This window comes from Amphiura filiformis, chromosome 12, assembly GCF_039555335.1.
Source record: "Amphiura filiformis chromosome 12, Afil_fr2py, whole genome shotgun sequence".
NCBI classification, from domain to species: Eukaryota; Metazoa; Echinodermata; class Ophiuroidea; order Amphilepidida; family Amphiuridae; genus Amphiura; species Amphiura filiformis.
The window spans coordinates 25,254,894-25,277,742 of record NC_092639.1 but is presented as its reverse complement, the minus strand read 5'-3'; the positions used below and the strand labels follow the sequence as shown (position 1 = coordinate 25,277,742).

General features: G+C 35.8%; 1 protein-coding gene across 1 annotated transcript; it reads left to right on the top strand.

Moving 5' to 3' along the window:
* Positions 1-227: 227 nt before the first annotated feature.
* LOC140165974 (O(6)-methylguanine-induced apoptosis 2-like) lies at positions 228-16,479 on the top strand. Its single transcript, XM_072189335.1, has 8 exons — positions 228-405; positions 4,244-4,365; positions 4,981-5,082; positions 9,548-9,727; positions 10,623-10,838; positions 12,133-12,197; positions 13,090-13,283; positions 15,611-16,479. Exons 1-8 carry the CDS (start codon positions 327-329, stop codon positions 15,682-15,684), a joined length of 1,032 nt encoding a protein of 343 aa, XP_072045436.1. The 5' UTR covers positions 228-326; the 3' UTR covers positions 15,685-16,479.
* Positions 16,480-22,849: the final 6,370 nt, after the last annotated feature.

Genomic DNA, 22,849 nt, shown 5'->3' with positions numbered 1-22,849 from the left:
TTTCCATGGGAACTTCATCCCTATATATCACTCCGCAATTATAATAAAATCTAATTAATTAGTCATATTTCTCATCAATTATATTTTTATTCATCAAAAACAATTAAATATTTTATTTTATACACATGTGGCTGAATATAAGTGATTTCATATTAAATTAGTCTATGCTATTAGTGTCAAGATAAAGTAGTAATTTGCGTAGGACTACATAATAACATTAATGACATTGGGTGTTGCACGGCAATCCAGCGAGTGTACAAGTCAATGTAAATAAAACAGATCGCCTCAAGATTGACATTTTCTTTTTAATTTTAAATGCTTTAACCATGGGGGATAGTGTGCAGGTACTAGAAAACGGGTACAGAAGGTCTGTAGGCTCCACGAAAACAGGGAGGCTGCACAAAGGTATTAATTTTATTAGATCTTTTGTTACTTTTTCATCTTTTTAGTTTTGGAATATGGTAAACACCAGGATAGACCATGCACCATCATGAAACACAATTTCACAATGCATGCACATGTGCATCATCATGCATGGTCAATTTGTGGTATGGCCAATTTCACGGTTAGGCGCCACTTTTTGATTTTCAACATATCTGGCCTGGTGTGTAAAAAATAATGGGGTTACAGAATTGACTGTTGGTGATTTTTCATTGTCTCTGTATGGCCTACCTCCACTAGCTTAATCGGCCTTTCTGCTTTTATCTTTCAGGGCGCACAGGGGTAAGAAGTGGTCAAAACCACATTTTACTAGCAACCTGGAAACAGACATTTATTTTCCAATGCTGCCACTTTTAACTATGTTGAGCCTACCAGCTGCTTTTGTTGTTTTTATGTAGTGAACAAGTTGCACTATACAGCCATACATGAACAAAGTAGTAGTTGTCAGTTAAACTAGCATGAGAACCATTTAAATTTCTGAATTCGGATGTGACATTTTCCGCTCACATCTATGTACCTTATTCAATGTGGAATAGATCAACTAATAATTTACATGAATGGCAAACTAGTGTGTTTTAGTAAAGTTCAGAGTCTTGTTACTATTTGTTGAACAAATTACACTTGTTGCTCTTAATATGTAGATACAGCGATATTTTGAATTTTTGCCAACAAATTCCGTTCACAGTTTTGTCACATCCGATTAATTTTCCAAATAGTATAATAATTATTTATTAACAAATAAGTGGCAGAATTTTTTCTCCTTGATTTTTAACAATCTCCTGCTACAAGCTATATAATGACACCATTTAATGAAAACTCCTCCATCAACTTAGCTTACAGATGTCATTTCAAAGTTTCCGTTCACATGTGTCACATCCATGGTACCTGTCACATCCAAAATAGTTTCTTCAAAGAACTAAGACTTAGACAGGAATGGGACTAGGATACCAGTTTGAAGTTATTTCATTACAGGTTTATGGGGGATCAAAAGGCACAACAAATCTTTAATTCAGTATGCCTTCTTTAACTGTGACAGGGGACTCAAAAAGCTTCAATTTCCGCTCACATGTCACATCCTCAAAATTAGTAGTTTTAGGTCAAAATACTTAAACAACATGATATTTGACTTTCTAAAATAGGTTTATTATTTCATACATGTCACATATGATTATTTCATGGCTTTGTTGATTGTCTTTAGGGGACAGTTTTGTATACAATTTACAGAAGCGGATGTGACATTTTCAATTGTGAACGGAATATTTCAGTATTATAAACATTTTGCTTGTCAAAAATATAAAGGGTCAGGAAAAACATTTTAGCATTGCTCAATTCAATAGAATCTCACAAAATATATGTGTTAGAAGTGCTTAAAGCTTATATTTTTGACAAGCAAACTGTTTGTAATAATGAAATATTCTGTTCACAATTGAAAATGTCACATCCGCTTCTATAAATTGTAAACAATGTTTTAAAATGAACACTAACACAGGTTGATATGTTTCAGTATATCCCATTTAATTTACTGGGGTGTGAAAACTCGTTGAAGCATTATTTTTCTGAAATATACTCTGCTTTACAGTGTGTGGTTTCCGTTCACATTGACATCAGTCACATCCAAAATTGAACAAACATCAGAATCTTGAATTTGACCTGTGTTTTCAAACTGGCTGATATTATTTGTGAACATTACCCATATTATGACCTTCAAAGCTGTGGAATATCAGAGTCATTCCTTGATTATTAAAATTGTTGAGTAAACCTTTTCATGTCAATTTCCCTTTTTTACCACAAATATTACATTTAAGTGGCCATAAATTTGTCATTACACCACCAAAGTTGCCCAAATTTGGTCAGAAGAGAGCCTATGACACACTTGTTTATTTTAAATATCTATTATGTATTGGACAGTCAAAGTATAAATATTCACTTCTCAATATTTATCCAATTTGTTAAAAAATTACATAACATGAGATAATAAATCATAATTTTCTTCAAGAAGTAGAGAGATTTAAGCTGGGAAATGATATTTTTATGAAAATCTGGTCTAATTTGGAAAAGAAAACCCCCATTAAATGAAATTTAATCCATTTTGAAAATTTCGAGTTTTTTTCACCAAAAGTGGCGCCCAACCGTGAAATGGGCCGTATACATATGTATAATGGTCATGATGGTATTACATGTATCTGCATCTGTTTGCTACTGCGTAAAACACCTGGTAGAGGTTATCTCACACAGAATTTAGTGCATTCAAGGTCAGGAGAGTCGGAGACTACGGAGTGACTAATTTTGCTACTTCCATCATCATGTCCATTCACTCGGTCGGACATCCGGGAACATTGTCCCTTTGCACAAGCGCACGATAGCAACCAGCTCGAGAAAGGGGAACTGCACATGCGCACACTGGTTTTACAAGGCCATTTCCCCTTTGTGACGTCAGCCCGACCAAGAGAATAGTACTTAGATAGTACTCGGTCGTTTGTGCAGTTTGTCGATGTCAATGCCAATGTTCTGTAGTGTAGCTGGTCCATTTGAATTGAAGTTTTGTAATGTTCAATGTTGGGGCGCATCGTAGGTGGTCAGGTAAAATATTCCAATAATTCCAGGTGTCCGCACGTTTCTTGGGTCGAGTGATCTAAAGTAATTTTCAGATTACAGTACACAGTAATACGGGAACGCAATTTTGCGTCCGTATACATTTACAAAAATCAATGCACACAACGCTCTTGTCAAAGATCCACTGTCATTGGTTCATTGCCTCATGAATATTTAATATTATTAAAATACTGTGTTTATGAACATCTTTCATTACACAATACGTTAATATACAACAATCAAAATTAACAATCGTATTTCCTCTCGAATTAACAACATTCAACAGGGTTTACTTTAAGACAAAACACGCGTGATTTACGCTGTTCAGTCACTTTATGGACCCCTTCAAATCCAAAGACAAAGTCTCAAAGTCCAACGCATACAAAATCTTGAAAATGTACGCGTTCAAATATTGTAAGATTTGAATAGAGTTCGGATCCGTTTTTCTGTTTAAAGCAATGATTTGGGCTAAATAGTGTAAAAATTATGTACCAAATGGCCTCAATTGGACCTTCATTTTGCACAATTTTCCCTCTCAGGGGCAACATCCACCTCAGACACCCCCTGCGTAGTGGATAAACAAGTGCGACATTGCCAATTTAGGCCCTATGTTTAACACAAATTATATGCCTACAATATTAATAGGGAAAACGTGGCCACCTAAAGGCTTCATGGATTGTCATTTCGGCTTTTTCAACTGTTCAAACTTAAATTTTACACGCTAGTGCCAAAATGGTCCACCTACCGTTTCAATTAGGTCTTCATTTTGCAAAAGTTTCTTACTTCTCAGTGGACCTTTTTAAAAACATTTATTACGTTCTTTTAAAATCCCTGCCCCTTCCCCTTCTGGCTGCTCTACAAAAAAAATGTAGATCCGCCACTGTCCAAAAAACACATATTGTTTAAAATGTCTTTCTAACAATAAAAAATACCCCTTGGGCGATGTTTTGGACCCCTTCAGAGGAAAAATTCACAATTAAAAGGGTCCAAAAAATTAGAAAATACCCCTTCAGCAAAATGCTTAAAGAAAAACCTGCTTGTCAACAGGGCATAATATAACCAGTATCGCATTGCATTTTGCTACACAATCTAGCCAAATTGCTATGCAATCACATAAACATATATGCCATAATTATTGCTATACAAATTAAACTTGTCAATTGCCCTGCTTGTCAATGTGAATCCTATTTGAATTGAATTCTTTTTTCAGGTCATGGAGTAGTAGCAGCCAATTCATCAATTCCTAGCAAGTATCAAACACTAGTCACAAGTAATGCAGACAAGAGAGGCTTTGGTCAAACTTCCAAGAGGTTCAATTATGATGCAAGTGTGGTAAGTGAAACAGATAAATGCTGAAAACTTTTTTTGTGGTTGATGTTTTAAGACAGATTTCATGCTCATAATTTTTTTTTTACGTTTTGCTCCTTTCCTACATGTCAAAATCCAACTATATGTTCTGATTAATATTGGCCTGAGTGGATCAGATCAGGCTTACTGGAATACTGCTATGCTACTATCATGGTATAGTTGAATAAGACTCATGTATTGATATAGAATGGCATGCACGCAGTTAGGCGCAATGCTTACACTAGTTATGTGTTGCGTAATGCGTGACTGGCGCACGCGTATGTGAATTTACGCGAGCATGAGTTGAGACTTTATTGACACACGCAGTAACAATTAAAGCTGAATAATTTCCACCTTGTATAAGCCGAACAAACTTCAGAAGCCATTTTTGTATATAACTTATTTTGAACAGATGATATTATTTGAATTTAAGAAGTGAAATAATGTTTGATATCCAATCAGCTGATCAGAGCTCATAATACTAAAAATGATTTGCCCCTTTGTTTTGTGTGATATCCGAAATACTGGCTATTTTTGATAGAAATTACACCTACATACACAATTTATGTACGTGCATGTTGATTCCTTGTTTCAATACAGAATGAGAACCCTGGACCAGGAAGATACAAGGAAAAGAGAGAAGCAGAACGACACAGTACCTCATTTTCAAAAAAAGGCATGGGTGTAGGTTTTGTATCAAAGGTGAGTGCTTTCATTGCCCGTGGACTGACCCTTAAGGGTACATGCTCTTGGGTCATGACCTTGACATAGGGAAATTTTTTTAAAATATTTTTGACAAGAAGACATACATACCCTTCATATAAAATAACATGAATCCTGAAAAAAGTGCCAATATGTAATTTCCCCTATTTTGTCTCCGTTGCTAATGAAAACAAACTCCGATTGTATTGCGTGAGGTCCATTTATTAAAAGCTCCATGGTATGCACCAATTTATTACCGTACTCTCTTAGTTTCGAGTCCAGACTGCATATTGTAAGGACGAACGACGTGTGTTTAGAACGACGTAAACCACAGCATAAACGATTGTGAAGGAGACTAACTCTCAAGTTGAAGCGTTTCCGATTAGAACGTCAGTCCGGCAAACTCATCAAATTGGGCATATAATATCAAAACGGGATGTACGAACGGGAATCGGGATATCGCTGTGCTTGAAACCATGCGCCCAGCTAGCAGGGCCCGTGCAGTAGTGTTTTGTTTTGCACTACAGCCCGGGCATGCAAGAAGTGCTGTGAAAACATATTTATATGGAAGATATGGGCCTAGATTTACTGAAACCCGGGGCTCACAAAAATGATTATATAAATGATCAACCAAATATTGTTGAATGTCTATTGATCATTATTCAATGACAATGGACATGCCTATTGCCTCCGCAAGGGGGAGGGTAATCTCATGCATACGGGCAGGCCCGCACGCAGGATTTTTTTTGGGGGGGGGTGCTGATTTTGAAAAAGTGGACTTTTTTCCAAAGGGGGGGGCGATTTTGTAAAAGTGGACTTTTCTCCCAAAATTTGGACCTTTTTGACCAAAAACCGTAAATAACCTACGCCGCAAATTCTTAAATTTTGGGACTTTTGTATACTTTTGCAAATTTGGGAGGTGCGGTCGCACCCTCGCACCCCCTGCGTCACGGGCCTGCATACGGGATTGCGCTTTTGCAAACAATCCTTACAGACATGGGTCCCTATTTTGCTGAAAATCCTTATGGGTCCGTTAAACCCCCGTACCGTGAATCTCGATCTTTTCGGGGAAAATGGGTCTAGGCCTATAGGAAAGAAAACTTTAGACATGGGTCTAATCCTTAGAAATGGGTAGGCCTCTCCCTACCTGTCCACGGTCAAATGGCATTGGGTAGGCCTACGGGTTTCAAGTCTGGAGCCTCCACCCCCGTCTAAAAAATATCAACTTGTTCCCCCCCGCATGCCTAGGGCCGGTTTTTAGGTGTCACTCGCCTAAACCATAATTATCGCCTAATGACCATACCGGTCATACACGCCAGAGGGCTCACGGGGAGGGGCTTTGGGGTGGCAAAAAGAAGGGCAGCAGAGGCGGCAAAGGGATAGCGCGCAGTGGTGTAGATTTCTTTTTGACATTTGGGGGGATGGGGGTTGGAAGGTTTTTTTTGAAGTAGGCCTATAGGGTGAATCCAGCACCTTTTGGCGACAGCATTATAAGCAAAAAAATACTAGAAGATAACTTGTGACATAGGCCTACTAGATGCAAAAGTGGAATAAATTAGTGTTGAGCGTGCAAAAATTTGCACTTTGGGGCTAACTAAAATGGCCAATGAGGTTAATTTGGTCAGAAACCCCTGGCAGAAACCCACATAGGCCTACAGGCGTCAACATTGGGAGGGTGATTGTATGGAACATCTACCCTGGCAAAATATTAGTGGGATTTATCCTCCATCCCAGCAGGATCTACGCCTACAAAAGGGATCCGAAAATCTAAACTTCGAAAATAGTCCAATAGGCCTTCTGATTAAAATACAAAATAACAAAAACACAAAATACCGGTAACTTCCCATGACAATATGTCGGTTCACAAATTTTGTATTAGATCGAACACAAAGGTTTTTACTGCTTTTGGAAGGAGGGTGGTCCGAAATTTTAAAAAAGTCGGCGGCAATGAAATTACGACCCCCCTTTTTTCGGCAACAAAAAAATTATGACCCCCTCCGCTGATTGGCTTACACCTTAGGGGCTGTGCAATAATTATGACCCCTGGGGGAGGGTAAAATTGGCGGGGGGCAAGAAATATTTGGCGAGCGAAGGAGGCAAGCAATTCCTAAGCGATTTTTTGCACGCATTCACGGGCGCCTTTTTAATAAAACACTCTAAAATGGCTTGGGAAAACAGTACGGAAACGCTTAAATTTTCCTGCTCGGAACGCTGAGGGGGCAAACAATTTTGGCGGGCCGACGGGGGTAGAAGCGATTTTGGCGAGTCATTTGAAGTTTTACCAGCTGGGGTAAATTGCACAGCCCCTTAGGTCTACCCCATAAACAGGCTAAAATTGTATTGAAATCATTAAAATCAGTCTTTTTGAATGAAATAACCACACTATCTGTCATCTTGTGACTCCCTACATTTTGGTCATCGAAAATGTTATGACCCCATATTTTTTATCCTTAAAATTTTTGAACACTTCTGTATATTTGGTACCCCTTCGAAGAAAATGATAGCGCCCCCCCCACCAGGCCTAATCATTATTTTGTTCTTGAGCAAAGATTGATGAATCATATGATTTACAAATGCATCGTTAAACCATAGGCCTATTTTGTACTTTTGTTCTCAAAATTACAACAAAAAAGTAAGGCAATTATCGTAGTAGGCTGACGATATCCATTCTTGTTCTAAAATTGTTAATTTTGCCCTTGGTTTGTTCTGACTAGAAATATGAAACACTGGCCCTGTTCTGACCACAGCTTCTAACATTCATAACATCGTTGGTCAATCATGTTCCAAACGGGATATACAACCGCGTGTGTACATCTCGATTTGCCGGATTGACCCATGACCTCATGAAACGTAAACACATGGTCCGGCGTGAAATATAAATTTCTCCGTGTCTTCTTGCCAGGAAAATCAGGAATTTAACCAGTTGCAGTCATTTGATTGTGAGTAGCAAAGTACACAAGCAACCGGGCCTTGTCGTGGCTTATGAGGGTGAATTTCGTTTGACACTTTGTCAAATAAGTAACATAGAATTGAAACAAATGTTACGCGATTGACCGTATCTCTGAATCGTGTAAAAGCTAAAAAGTGTTGACCATACCGTCTAAAAAAATTGATATTTCCAAATTGGCTGATCGTAATCCCCAAATTCTAGTATGCACATGTAGCGAAGATATGCACCATATCTTGCAAAGTTATTTTTTTTGAAAATAATTAAACAAGCTATGAAAGCTAGACTCATTAAGAAATTTTTTGAAAAATACAAATTTCAGTCGTAAATTTAGGTTTTCTACAACTTTTATTTTATTTCTGAAGTAGAGATACCAAAACTGAATAGCAAGAATGTTACTATGGGATGTTTTATAGATGACTACAATTTGGTTTAGAAATCGGAATGAGGAAAATTGATGAAGTGACTGGTCAAAAAAAAACAGCGAGTGCTATAATCAATGACCCAGTACATACACTCCCAATCCCAATCAGAATCTGAAAAATAAAATAACAATGGAAAATAATAATATATAAACCTTTACCTTTAAGATGAGGTATAACTTTTATTTTTCCGATGATTATTTCTGGGCCAAATTTGATACTTAATGTGGCAAAATCATCCCATTTTTTTGCTCAAAACCTCAAAAGAGGCAGTAACCTTAAGTCTTCCTAAATAATTCCAAATTTCTGAATTTTTTTAGTGACATTATAAACTTTTTGAGCAATTATGTTGAATTTGAATAAACCTGCATGTATACTCAAGGTTGTGGCTACAATGGGTGGTTGTGGGCTATAGAGCTCACCACTAAATGCTGGAGCCCACTACTCAAATCAAATAAATAATGTATGTAATTTACTGAATTTATCCTTAAAGTGTCCAGTCTTGGTAAATTGTAGCTTAAGATTTCAAGTTTGTGTAAATTGCTGCCCAATACCCAAAATCTGCTATCTACAACCCTGCCTATGATGTTTCCAAGAGTTTGCCTAACTTAATTTCACACTTGCCAGCCAGGCAAATTGTTCTATGAATGTTGTCTGTCCAAATACAACATTACTATATACTAACCTAAACAGAGACACTAGAAAGAAAAAGTAAAGATTTGACCACATAAGCAGGATGGTGTTTAGCTAATAGCCCTGGGCATTCCTCCCATACTATGACTATGAATTGAAGATTGTAATTGAACTTGAAGTACTCACATGTTAAGAAATAGTTTGATGAGTGAAATGGTCCAGTCTCTTAAATCTAAGTAGGTCACAAACATTCATGTTTTTAAACACACAGACACAAATTAATTAAAATGTTAATTAGCACTGCAACTTTCAAACAAGAAGTTTCTTATTTTTATTGCCTATGTTTTTGTAGAACAAAATTGTATCTTGAGCACTTATCTTTAATTCATGTCAAAGGACTTCAATTGTAGCTATAGGATTTGTTGTTGTACACTCATTTTAACCTGTCCATGTCTTTTTTTAGACACGTCGTGTACCAAGACATAAAGGCACAGCTGGTCCAGGTTCAGCAGCGTATGCATTACCCAGTATGCTATCAACAAGGAAAGATTACAACAAAATAGGAACTACAAGTAGTTTTCATAGTCCTATCGCAGTACAAAGAGATAAAGTAGGAAAAGCACCAGCACCTAATAGTTACCAAGTAAGTATCACAATTGAAAACCAGGGTTTATTTCATTCTTATTATAACTCAGCTCATTAAGGGAGAGCATGGGGTTATGGTATTGGCTCTCCACATGGTTTAATTAGAATTGGATTTATAAATGAACCATGAGAGTTAATCCATCCTTTACAGTGTACGTTAAGCCACTGGTCTTGTGTATAGAGAGTCAATCCTGTACGACATATATATCACAGTCAGTTTTGACTTTTGAAAAAAAGTTACTTTCAAATGAGCGCCCATATGGAAAGCAATGCTTTAGCACAGTTGATAAATGGCTATCCTGTATAAAAATGTCATTTATGAACATTTTTTGGTTTCCCATTTTTTTGGTTTCCCGTTTGTTCTCTCATCTTTTCTTGGGACCCCATCGGAAATAAGCTTGCCTTTTCTGCGGGCTTAATGGGTTATCCCGGCTTGTTTTTGTTTTGTTTTTTGTCCGTGTGCCCTGTTCCTAAATGGCTTTGTGGCTGATTAATTTAAGCTTTAAATAATTTGTCACATTGATGTACTTTGTAATGATTTTTCTGTCTCTATAATTTGTTTTTGTATTCCAATGATCTTGCCAAATAAAAAACAAACAAACCAACATAAAATCTCAGCACCTTTTCAAGATTCAGAGCTGACCATTCCCTTGAAATTCTTTAAACACTTAATGTTATATTACTAGGATTTGATCAAACACAGTCTATAGAACTCTATACTATTTTGCAAAGACCTATCGCACTGGCTGACCACACGGCCACGCCTGTGTCACATGATGCTACGCAGATTGATCAGCAAATGAGGTGCTGATGACGTGATTCAATTAGCCCGAAAGATCTTTGCAAAATGCTGTAGTAACTCTCATTTTCCTTGTTTTCTCCTTGTATCTCAGGTTTCTGATAAATTATTACACAAACACCATGGTAGTCAATTTCAAGCATCATTTAAATCCACAAGTAGACGAGTAGATTTTAACAGAAATCAGTCTTCAGCGCCAGCTCCATGCCAGTATACAATAAACGACTCACAAGTAAAAGACTCTATCAGGGTGCCAATGAGTGTGTTTAAATCAAGCACAGAGAGACAAATGATTAGAACACCACCTTCAGTAAGTATGGCTATCTTTGTAATGGATAAAACAAGCTTCCAAATTGTATTAGTATTTCATGATTCCATTTTCCACTATGTAAACAGTCAAGCTTAAGGTGGTACGAAAGGCAAAATCAAGTTGCTCTGATTGAGATTAAAATAGACTTGTTGCAGAGAGATATGCAAAATAATCTTAATTCTAAAATTTGAGCTAAATCGGACAAACGGTTTTTGAGATATTGCTGTTGAAAGATTCTTTGTATTCTATTATTGTTTTTGCCAATATATTGATGAAGTTAATGAAGAAAATTGGCAAAATGTGCTCATTAATATTAATTTTTGCCAATATTTTCCCAATATTTTATGAATAAACCTTCATACTACTTTTACCTTTTAGAATTTTGACCTGAAACTTTGCCAATGTGTCTCTATGACCTAAACCTTTAACATGTGATTTTCCCGCAAATCTAATTTGCATATTTGCATAATTAATTAGCCTTAAGTATAATGCTAATTAATTATGCAAATATGCAAATTAGATGGGCGGGAAAATCACATGGTAATGTTTTAGGCCATAGAAACACATTGGCAAAGTTTCATGTCAAAATCATTTAAAATAAAAGTAGTATGAAGGTTTATTCATAAGATATTGGTATAATATTGGCAAACATGAATATTCATGAGCACATTTTGCCAATTTTCCTCATTAACTTCATCAATATATTGGCAAAAACAATAGAATACAAAGAAACTAAAACATGCATATCTTGACAACCGTATGTCCGATTTCCTTCAAACAAAAACTATTTTGCTCAGTGTATTTAGCTTAACTTATTCAATCTATTCAAATGGTTCTAAATTCAGTTTCTGTTTTCCAGAAACATCGTTTCGAACCCCCTTAAATGTATGCTTGACCATATATATTATAGAATGAAAAAAACAACCAAGCGCAGTAAAGAAAGTAATGTCATTGAAGAACGAGCACTCATCAGTTTGTATACTTTTTAAGTGTGCTGGGACCTGTGGATTTGGTGTAATGCTCTTTGAATCGCCTTGCTGGTGTTTTTTGGGGGTGGTTTTAATTAATTCAAATTGTACTGCTTTGAAGGCCAAGTAACAAGTAATACTATTCCCATTCTAGATATTGGATATTACAGTAATATGTCCCATGTTCAATGCCAAATTTATTGCTATGTATATACTCACATAGTGGCTTTCTTGGAGATCATATTAATTATAGAGACACATTGAATCAAAAGAACTGATACTATTGATTTCAGGATGAGAAAATGCTTTTGTATTTGTTTTTTAAGAATCCAGGTCCAGGTCACTATAAGCCACATGAACCAGTAGCAGAAGCAAACAAGACATTAATGCCGTAAGTATTTAATGATAAGTAACTGACCTGATCAAGATCTTACCAAGCTTTATATCATTATGAATTCGGCAGTAAATAGTAAAACATGATGGAATCCCTTTCAGCAACGAAAACAAACTAAAGATCTTATAATTCACATGATTATTTCATGAGGAATGTCAGTTAATCATTGCCAATCAGCCTAACAAGATCGTTGATTTCTCTGTTGATATCAGCAATAAAACTACACAAAATGGCAATGTTTAGCCGCTACCTCCAAATTAATGATTTCAACTTGTAAGTGTGTTTCAGGCATGACTAATTTTACACGCTTGTTTGCGTTCGTGTATAATCGTATATGCTACTGTAAAATTGTGGATTCATCACGGATTAACAATGGTTGGCTCCTGTACAAAGGTATAGGAAGAGTTGTTGAAAATGGTATCACACATGTTATAGGAGAGAGTCATGCCACACTATATTGCCGTTCTCGACTAATTTATAGGTGCAAAGAATCTAGATAGGGATTAAAATCTTTGATTTGATCTCATCAAATTGATATCATTGATATTGATTGATGATGTGATTTGATCTGATTTGTGATCTATTTGATTGGACCTAATTGATTTGATCTGATTTAATTTGATTTATAAAATTATAATTATGATCTATCCTACTTTGATCTGATCGTATCTAATTTGATCTGATCTTATTTGATTTATCTAATATAATTTGATCTGATCCACCCTATTGCCTATTTTGATTTGATCCGATCTCATTTGATTTATCTAATATATTTGATGTGATCAACCCTATTGCCTAATTTGATTTGATCTGATCTCATTTGATTTATCTAATATATTTGAATTTGATCTGATCAACCCTAACTTGATGTGACCTGATTTGATTACAGAAGGAAACATTACCTGTGTATCTCAGCTCCAGCTATGCCTCTGCCACCACCTTTACCTGAACCAGGCCCAGGTAGTTATGAACTAGTAGACTATAAAGGACCTGCTAAACACTACATGTCCAGTGCAGCCTTTGTATCATCAACAAGTAGATGGACAGCAGGAGAAATGCAACCACCAGATAACCCAGGCCCAGGTCAGCATTTAGATTTTGTTGTGCAATGATTGAGTTATTTCCAAGTTTTGTGTTTTAAAGCCATATTGTAACATTTCCATAAAAATAGATTGCCGTGTTCATTCCAATAAGCGCCCATACCCCAATAAGCTCCCACCTAGGGTATTTTCAATTAGCTAAAGGGTACCATTAATGTTGAAGTGACTGATAGACGTTGATACAATGAAATAGCTTGAGGATTTGAAGTCCTGTGTAAATTTGCAATACATTTACTGCATCAGAAAAGCTACTAGAACATCTCGGGGGTCGGGACCCTATTATAATGTAGGTAAATTTGTCTCTAGTAAACGCTCCTTGTGAAAAAATTAGGTAAACCAGGTAAAAAATAAGCGCCCACCCAAAATGACTTTGTAAAGTGCCCTGGGTGCTTATTGGAATGAATATGGTACTATTTTTTCCATGAAATGTGCTCTTTTACTGTCAGATATGCCCACTTTTAATTTTGAGCCGAACAACTGAGGTAAAACAGAGAAAATTGGAATTATCTACGCAGCACTGATGTCACCTATATACGCGTCACTCCGTCAGTTGTGCTACGGCATGGTCCTTTGATGTGTGTATGACCATCCCGCATGTCATGTACGTACTGTGTTATGAACATCGCGTACGTATGCAACTAATATTTCCACAGTAATTATAAAACAACAGTTTCTGCACTTAATCAAAATCTCAGATTTTGATAAAACTTCAGCATCTTGATTTTTGCAGGGTACGTTTTTGAAAAATATTGAAGGTGTCCTCCTCAGCAAATATTACAATATGGCTTTAAGGTACAAACTTTAGAGCATCTTAATAGTTGTTGCCGCCCCCAATAATAGTTTTCTGCCTAACCCTTATTTCTTAATCTCATCATAAAGTACTCCTAATACCTTAAACTGCCTGCAAGACCCGTTTTTTCAAGCTCCTTTTCCATTCTGGAGAACTTCCATTTGATTGAAGTTCTAGAGATTTTTGGCTTATATTTCTACCAAATATCCCAAAATTAGCTTCAAATTTGGCTCCAATTACCACTTCTGATTAATTATTGCCAAAAAGGCAAAACGAGACGAGATACTCTTATGTCCTCATCCATTCATTCCAGAACACACATTTTTTTAAATCTGAGCAGCGCATACTTACAAAAAAAAATGTGAAGTACCCCTGGCAAGGGTCAAAATGGGAAAAATTTTGTAAACAATTGCCCTTGGTCAAAGAACCAGGGGCAATTTTTCATGAACCAGTGGCAATATTTTGTAAATGGCTTCCGCACTCCTGCACAAGAAGGGTTCAAACATACTGCAATGTTCTTATTTACTTGGCCCTTGGCTCCCATACTAGAACTACAGCAAAATGTTCCTGTGGGAGGGTCAGGCACTTACCAGTTGTACAAGACAATATGAATATAGCACTTTATACCATTTATGCACAGAATTGATGATTTGATCAGGCACAATTTTATTGAAGAATATTATAGTAGGTGCTGGTGCACTTTATCCAGATGATTAAGGACCACATTTGGCAGCTTTATGGGGAGAAATTTGCACCCTGTGCCTGCTTAATTTATTCGTTGATCCTGGGCCTAAAACTAAACCCTAATCTTAATATCTTGGAGTGGTGACAGTTATTCTACTAATCATGATCACTTAAAGGAAGGTGATCTGATATATTTGGAAAATCATAATTAAAACTTATGTATAACATAAACTGTTGTCCCTTTCAAGCATTCATGCAAAAAGATTATGTAAATGTTCATTGTAAATGCGACTAATTCTTCATGGAATTACTGACATTTAATACAGCGTAAAACTGGTAGTCTACAGTGTTTTTATTAATGATAATCATCATGATCATGTAATAAATGGATAGCAAATGAAAGATCCTATTTTTCTCATTAATATACTGAAATTAGGAGTTCCAAATTGGTGTATTTCGAAGATATCATCAAAAAACCGCTGAATTAGTCAAAAATATGGTATACCACATTTGAGACTAATTCAGCAGTTTTTTGACGATTTCTTCGGAAATATACAGATTTGGAACGCTTAATTTCAATATGTTAATAAGAAAAATATGAGCTTTCACCTGATACCAAAATCTGCATTTTGATAGGGTAAAGTTGGGGATGAGGCTGTTAATCAGGTCACCCACCTTTAATTGTTACACTTGTCATATGTTTGGCCTGTTCTCAGAAAGTGTTTTTTTCTCTATAAATTAATAAGTGGATGCCTAACTTTGTCACTCATCATTACTTATATGAGAATATTTAAAATAATAACCAAACTTGTCTGTTCTTCCTTTTGTTTTTACAGCCACCTACCGACCAGACGGCACCAATGGGAAACAATCATTTCTGTATAATGCACAGCGGAAGTGGGTGCATTAGCATTAGGAATTTATTTTAGTTAATAGTGTTAAGTAAATATTAATATTTAAAATTATTTTATTTTTGTTACATGATCTCACATTGGGACCAATATTTTTATAGGCATATTTTGGATTCCACTGTATATCTATGTGTAGTGGTGTTCATCTAGGGCCTGGCTACATGAATGGGAAACCGTGTGACCAACCAAAAATAAACATTGGAAAGGCCAAAATGTGCTTGTATTAAAATTTAAGATGGTTTACTTTAGGTATGATGAGTTGAAACAGGTTTTGTGTAGTGGACACCAAGTTGCATGATTATGTTAATAATGGTCATATCTTATGTCATACAGCGCCAATACAGATTTTCCATCAGATTCCGTCCATATACTTTATCTTTAGATGGAAAAAATTGACTAAAAATTTTAACTTTGTGTTTTTTTGTGTAGTCCGATCACAAACTGACACTTGTGTGTCGGGTGTATGTGTTTGTAATTACCGTAACCACCCGGGTGTAAGCCCACCTTCGGCTATAAGCTCACCCCCTATTTTTCAAAACATTCTGGGAACAAGGGTGCACTCCGGTATAAGCCCAGTACTAAATTTTGGCCAAGTTCTTAAATCAAATCAATGCTTTGCTCTCATATTTAAGAACAAATATAAAAATATCAGTTGATAAGTAACATTCCACACTTATAATTTTAGGAAATTGACATAAAAGATAGAAATTACTGGTACATTGGGCATATACAAATGGGGGTTATTGTTCTTATTTTTTAAATTCAAGCACTAGCCCTTCCCCGGTTATAAGCCCACCCCAGGGTTCGATTTAGAAAATAAAATTTACATGCACAACTCTGACTTTTCCCTCAAAATGGGCTGAATAACACAAAATTTTGCATGCACAGGCAAAATTCTACATGCACAGAGCCAAAGTTACATGCATTTGTGCATGTAAAACCCCTCTAAATCGAACCCTGGCCCACCCCCATTTTTGAAGTGAAATCTGCCATCTAGGGGGTGGGCTTATGGGCGCACACCACCAATTCAGCGTCCCATTGAAACACACGTGAAAACACATCTTTTCTTTGCACGATTTTAGGCCTTTTCGGCAACAAATTGACTACAAAAGTACTACCAATCGATTGCAAATCGATGAAAATTTAATATACGTTTCAATGTACGGGTAGTTTTGTGATTAATTTTCGAGATATGGGAGCTCAAACAGCACCATGACCTTTTTCGACACCTTCTATACCCTGAAAACCTGTTCCTGGCCATTTTTCAATCCGCGGGCCTACTTTATTCAAAAATTGTGTTTTGTAACTTTTTGGGAGATCCAAGTTTATGTATAGGTCTCAATCTTTTATTTAAGCTATAACATGCTTCTCTTTTTGATTACAAATCCACAGAGAGGCCCAAACTACCTCAAAAATGATTCTGTTTTTACCGAACTCATTAGGGTTACACAAATGGCGCATTGATTTGGTGGTGTGCGCCCTTATAATGCACGAAGTTTCAAAGTCGATTCTTCTTTTCATAGATTTAGAAACTTTCTTAACTTTTGAGTTAAATCCTCAAGTTTTATCACTCTAGTATATAGATTTAGAAAAAATGACCTTTGAAGTCACGTGTCCAATACAGAAAATGTACAGTTTTTGCGATTTTGACCATTCTAGCAGTCTTGACCATTTTCTTCAAAAATGTCACTCGCATCAGCATCTTTTGAATGATATATTTGCATTTTTATTTCTTTAAACGTAATAAAAGCAAGTTTATAAATTTTCTACACATTGATATTTTTATATTAACTTTCTTTTTTGCCCTCGAAAAAATGACATTTCAGTCGTTTTAAGGACACGTGCCAAAAGTTAAACATGATATTAAATTCATCAAAACTCTCTGAATGCCGAATTTGCGTATTTTTTCATCACTTTAATGAACTTTAAAAATCTGAATTAAGAAAATTAAATCATACTTTCACTTTAAAGTGCTTTAAAATCATTAAGTGAATTCTTACGTTTTATTTCAGCCCATAAAATCGGAAGTTTACACATATCTATCCTGTTTTGACCCGATTTCTATGACAGGCCTAATTCCGGCCAATATGCCTTATAATGCACGAAGTTTCAAAGTCGATTCTTCTTTTCATAGATTTAGAAACTTTCTTAACTTTTGAGTTAAATCCTCAAGTTTTATCACTCTAGTATATGGGCAATTCCAAGCGTTGCGGAATGATGCAAACTGCCTTTGTACGACTTTTTTTTTTTTGATGCAGCAGCCAAATATGTATTAGCAGCACAAGGTGAATAGCATAATGTTTAAGTATTTTTGGTTAGTGAATGATTAAGGTAGGAGAAACTTTTCCAAACCACCCTAATTTCCTAATTTGCATATGCAAAGTTTGCGTTGCGGAATGATGCGCACGGGACCAGTATTTTTTGCACTAAAACATTTTTGACAAACTCTGTGAGTTTAGTAATCTGAGATATTAAATTTGCCACTTAATCTAAAGCTTAGGATGTAAACTGACAATTGTCAGTATCGATTTAAAAAAATTTGGGCATCGTCTCTTTATGCCAAATTTTCCGACACTAGGTCACGCTATGGAATGATGCAAGGAGCGCTATGAATGATGCTGTGTGTAAAATCCCATAGAAAATGAAAAGCAGTCCATGTTTGAAAATAAAAATAAATAGATCAATAAATTTGAGTATATTGTGTTTTATATACTTGGCTACTTATGTTAGCTGACAAATATCAATATTTATCAAAAAATATTTATCACCGATTTTTTTAAATCAGATAACTTGTGTTGCATGGTCACATTTTGAAACTAAAATTATGTCAACATTTTGCTAGTCTAAAATTCTTGGAAGTGAAATTTAGCACTGGGTGTTAGCCATAGGATGTAACATAACAACTATCACCATCTATCAAGAAATAATCTTCACTGTTTTTATTTTATCGTAAATTTAAAGAAAAAATCCTTGCAATCCATGAATCCTTATGGCGTTGCGGCAGGGGGTTTTGTGGAGTTATGTCACTTACAATGGTTCAGGCAATGCTGAAACATCAATTACTGTAAAGATAATTCTGTGCAATGCATTTCAGAAAGTTCTAACCCAAAATTGTGAATTTTTTTTTTCAAACGGGCACATTATGAATTATGCATCATTCCGCAACGCTGCGGAATGATGCAACTTTAATGTGGTCGTTTGCCGCAAATTAGACTTTTTGAAAATTATTTTTGGGTCATTGAATAGGGATGAATAAATTTGCTTTGCATTCTAGTTTCAATGAAAATCAACCTTATTTTAAAATTGCAGTGGTAATAAATGATACTTCTGCGTTGCGGAATGATGCTTTTAATCGTAAAATTGGTACTCAAACAATGCTGACGAAGCTACACGTTATAAAATTTGAAAATTTCTGGTGTTTATATTTTGAGCTACTTATAAACTTTATATTCACATGCATAATTTGTTTCCAAAATTTTACAGTACAGAGCAGTTGCTGTGTTTTTAGTTTTGCTGCTTTTACCAGTCAAGAATATGCAAATTTATGCAAATTATGATGTTTTTCTAACAATGGACACCATTTCCTCCTAAAAAGTATGTTTTCAGAAAATATAGCTTTTTAGCTACAATATGAGACCAAAATCACATACTTGACTTGATTTTTAAATTTTGACAATTTGGGCGAGGTTGCTTGGAATTGACCATATATAGATTTAGAAAAAATGACCTTTGAAATCACGTGTCCAATACAGAAAATGTACAGTTTTTGCGATTTTGACCATTCTAGCAGTCTTGACCATTTTCTTCAAAAATGTCACTCGCATCAGCATCTTTTGAATGATATATTTGCATTTTTATTTCTTTAAACGTAATAAAAGCAAGTTTATAAATTTTCTACACATTGATATTTTTATATTAACTTTCTTTTTGCCCCCCTAAAAAAAATGACATTTCAGTCGTTTTAAGGACACGTGCCAAAAGTTAAACATGATATTAAATTAATCAAAACTCTCTGAATGCCGAATTTGCGTATTTTTTCATCACTTTAATGAACTTTAAAAATCTGAATTAAGAAAATTAAATCATACTTTCACTTTAAAGTGCTTTAAAATCATTAAGTGAATTCTTACGTTTTATTTCAGCCCATAAAATCGGAAATTTACACATATCTATCCTGTTTTTGACCCGATTTCTATGACAGGCCTAATTCCCGCCAATATGCCTTAGGGCGCACACCACCAATTCAGCGTCCCATTGAAACACACGTGAAAACACGCCTTTCCTTTGCGCGATTTTAGGCCTTTTCGGCAACAAATTGACTTCAAAAGTACTACCAATCGATTGCAAATCGATGAAAATTTAATATATGTTTCAATGTACGGGTAGTTTTGTGATTAATTTTCGAGATATGGGAGCTCAAACAGCACCATGACCTTTTTCGACCCCTTCTATACCCTGAAAACCCGTTCCTGGCCATTTTTCAATCCGCGGGCCTACTTTATTCAAAAATTGTGTTTTGTAACTTTTTGGGAGATCCAAGTTTATGTATAGGTCTCAATCTTTTATTTAAGCTATAACATGCTTCTCTTTTTGATTACAAATCCACAGAGAGGCCCAAACTACCTCAAAAATGATTCTGTTTTTACCGGAACTCATTAGGGTTACACAAATGGCGCATTGATTTGGTGGTGTGCGCCCTTATATCCGAGTGGTTACGGTACCTACAAACATGAACCTACATTAGGATACTCACACCACAACTGTAGACACACACCTGCAACCGTGGACATCCACTGTTGCTTGCTATAACAACGCAAATAACATAAAAATGCATATTAAAAGTGTTCCACGTTTAGGGGGTTCAGGAGGGGTCACGGTTAGATAAGAAGTTGTTGGGTGTGTGTGGGGTAGGTCCACGGTGTGTCGACTGAAGTCTTGTGTGTGTTTCCTCGGTTAGATATGATTAAATCATGCAGGTATTTACAAGTAGGTGTGTGTACATGTGTCAGTGGGGTGTATTTGTAAGCATATGCCAACAAGGAGACACACATGAGAAATGTCTGTACAACATTGGACACATTGGCGCGGTATCTATAGTCTGTATACCTTCCTCAAGTCAGTAATTTAGATATTGTTTTTTATTGTAATAATGAGAAGTATATAAAAGTATACATTTTCTGAAAGGAAATGATGTAAGGAATCAAACTAGCATAACAGATTCGTGCAAAAATGAACAGTTTTTGATAAAATCTCAAAACTAAGGTTTTATTTTACTAACTTGAGGAAGGTATATGGACTATAATGTGTGTTTTTAGATGTGCAACACCATATTCATTTGAAGAAACTGTTAACTGGTTAAAGCTAATGACCGCAGTTGCTCAGGCCGGTATAGGTTGAGTCTGCATTTGGATAATAAAATCTCATCCACATTTGGAAAGTAAAATCTTTGTTCAAATACTGGTGGTTACACGTCGTAGGGATGTATTCATGTGAGTTGGATGGATGTATAAACATAGATGAGTATCATGCAGTAGTATGTCATTTTACTTTATTATGAATGGAAATCACAGTAATGACTTGGATAAGTATTAACCAATCAGCACACTGCATCCCGGGACTGCATCTCTCAAGAATGCTAGCATTCCACTAAATGCAACATGCTGATTGGTTAATAGTTATTACTATATCTACGTCATTATAGGGCCCGGGTGGGGTCTTATGGAAATGATGGTACAGGGATGGACGTTCGGCAGAGCCATTTAGTTTAGACTGGTGCATTTTCACCATTTTGGTTTATTGATGGCCCTCAATTTCTTGAAAATTTGGTTTAAGAAATGGTGTTTTTTTTCAACATTTTCTTGAATATGCCAATTTTCACACAAATTTTTTAGCAAAATTTGTGACAATTTTCCAAAAATTGGTTTAATTTCGAGTCTATTTTTCATCAAATTTGGTTTAAAGTTGGGTAGTTTTTGGAGTCCTAACCATACATCCCCACCCAAACCAAAGTTGAGACGCCCTCCCCTCCGGTTATGGGGATTTCCGTTATGGAATGCTAAAGTCGGGTTAAAGTGCTATATCTCCCTATCCATGCCTCAATGCCTCGTTTTTTTTTACATACTGTTCATAGATGGTTTAAATGTTTATATTTTGACGGTAAATTGTGTACATAATAAAATATCTATGCAAGAACAAAAGAATGAAGACATTTGTGATTGATTTCATGTTATTTTCACTCGGTCAGGACTCGGGACCAGTCATAGTCAGTCTCTTGTTCACCTGATGCGCCTCACACGCCTAAAACATCTCTACCAAGACCTAAATGCATCATCCTGTTTAATTAGAAAAATAATCAAAAAATTATAATGTACTTTCCACAAAGTGTCAAGTTGTGAATTGTATATTCATTGGCTTATGCTTTTTTTCCATATAAAAAATGAGATTTTTGGAAGTACACAAATGTAGAAGTATTAATAAAGTATTAACATTTTAATGAAATACTCTGGAACAGCTCACATCTCATTGCAAGCAAACCTTTTTGGGGGGGAGATAGGTGTAGTATTCAACTCGGGAGGGTGGGTAGGAATTAGGGGCATTTTAAGGCCAGAGTAATGGACGACACATTCGTTCACCCCCGAATTTGAAATTTCTTGATATTTATCAACACTAAGATGTATTCTTTCACTTGAAACTGATAAAATACAACTTGCTAATATTTACTCGTATTTTTGCTTGATTTGTTTCACTCTTTTCAACTCGAAAAAGTCACATGGCTCAAGACAGCTTAGTAAATTGGTTGGAAATAATGAGTCAGAAATGCAAGAATGCGAAATATTTTGATTACGCAGCATGACGCTGGCGTTAACTCTCTGCGCTGTATGTCCAATGCGGTCTAGGCGATTCGGTTTGTTGTTCACGCCAGCAAATGTGGTGTAAACAAAACAAAATTTGCAGTCAAAATGCCACTTTTGTAATTATTTTGAATTTTGGCGCACTGAAAGCAGACATAGATTTATTGGTGCAAAAAGATGCATATTTAGACCATGCACCAGATACAGCTTTTACAAGCGTGAAAGTCTTACAGTTTTAAAATATAAGGACGTTTTGTGCATAATTTTGACATTTTTTTACCAAAACATCGATTTCTCATAGTTCACTTTTGAA

Coding starts and splice junctions, on each gene's coding strand:
- LOC140165974 (XM_072189335.1), top strand. CDS start 327: ATGGGGGATAGTGTGCAGGTACTAGAAAACGGGTACAGAAGGTCTGTA. Junction 5,083..9,547: donor GTGTAGGTTTTGTATCAAAG/GTGAGTGCTTTC, acceptor GTCTTTTTTTAG/ACACGTCGTGTACCAAGACA. Junction 13,284..15,610: donor ACCAGATAACCCAGGCCCAG/GTCAGCATTTAG, acceptor TTGTTTTTACAG/CCACCTACCGACCAGACGGC.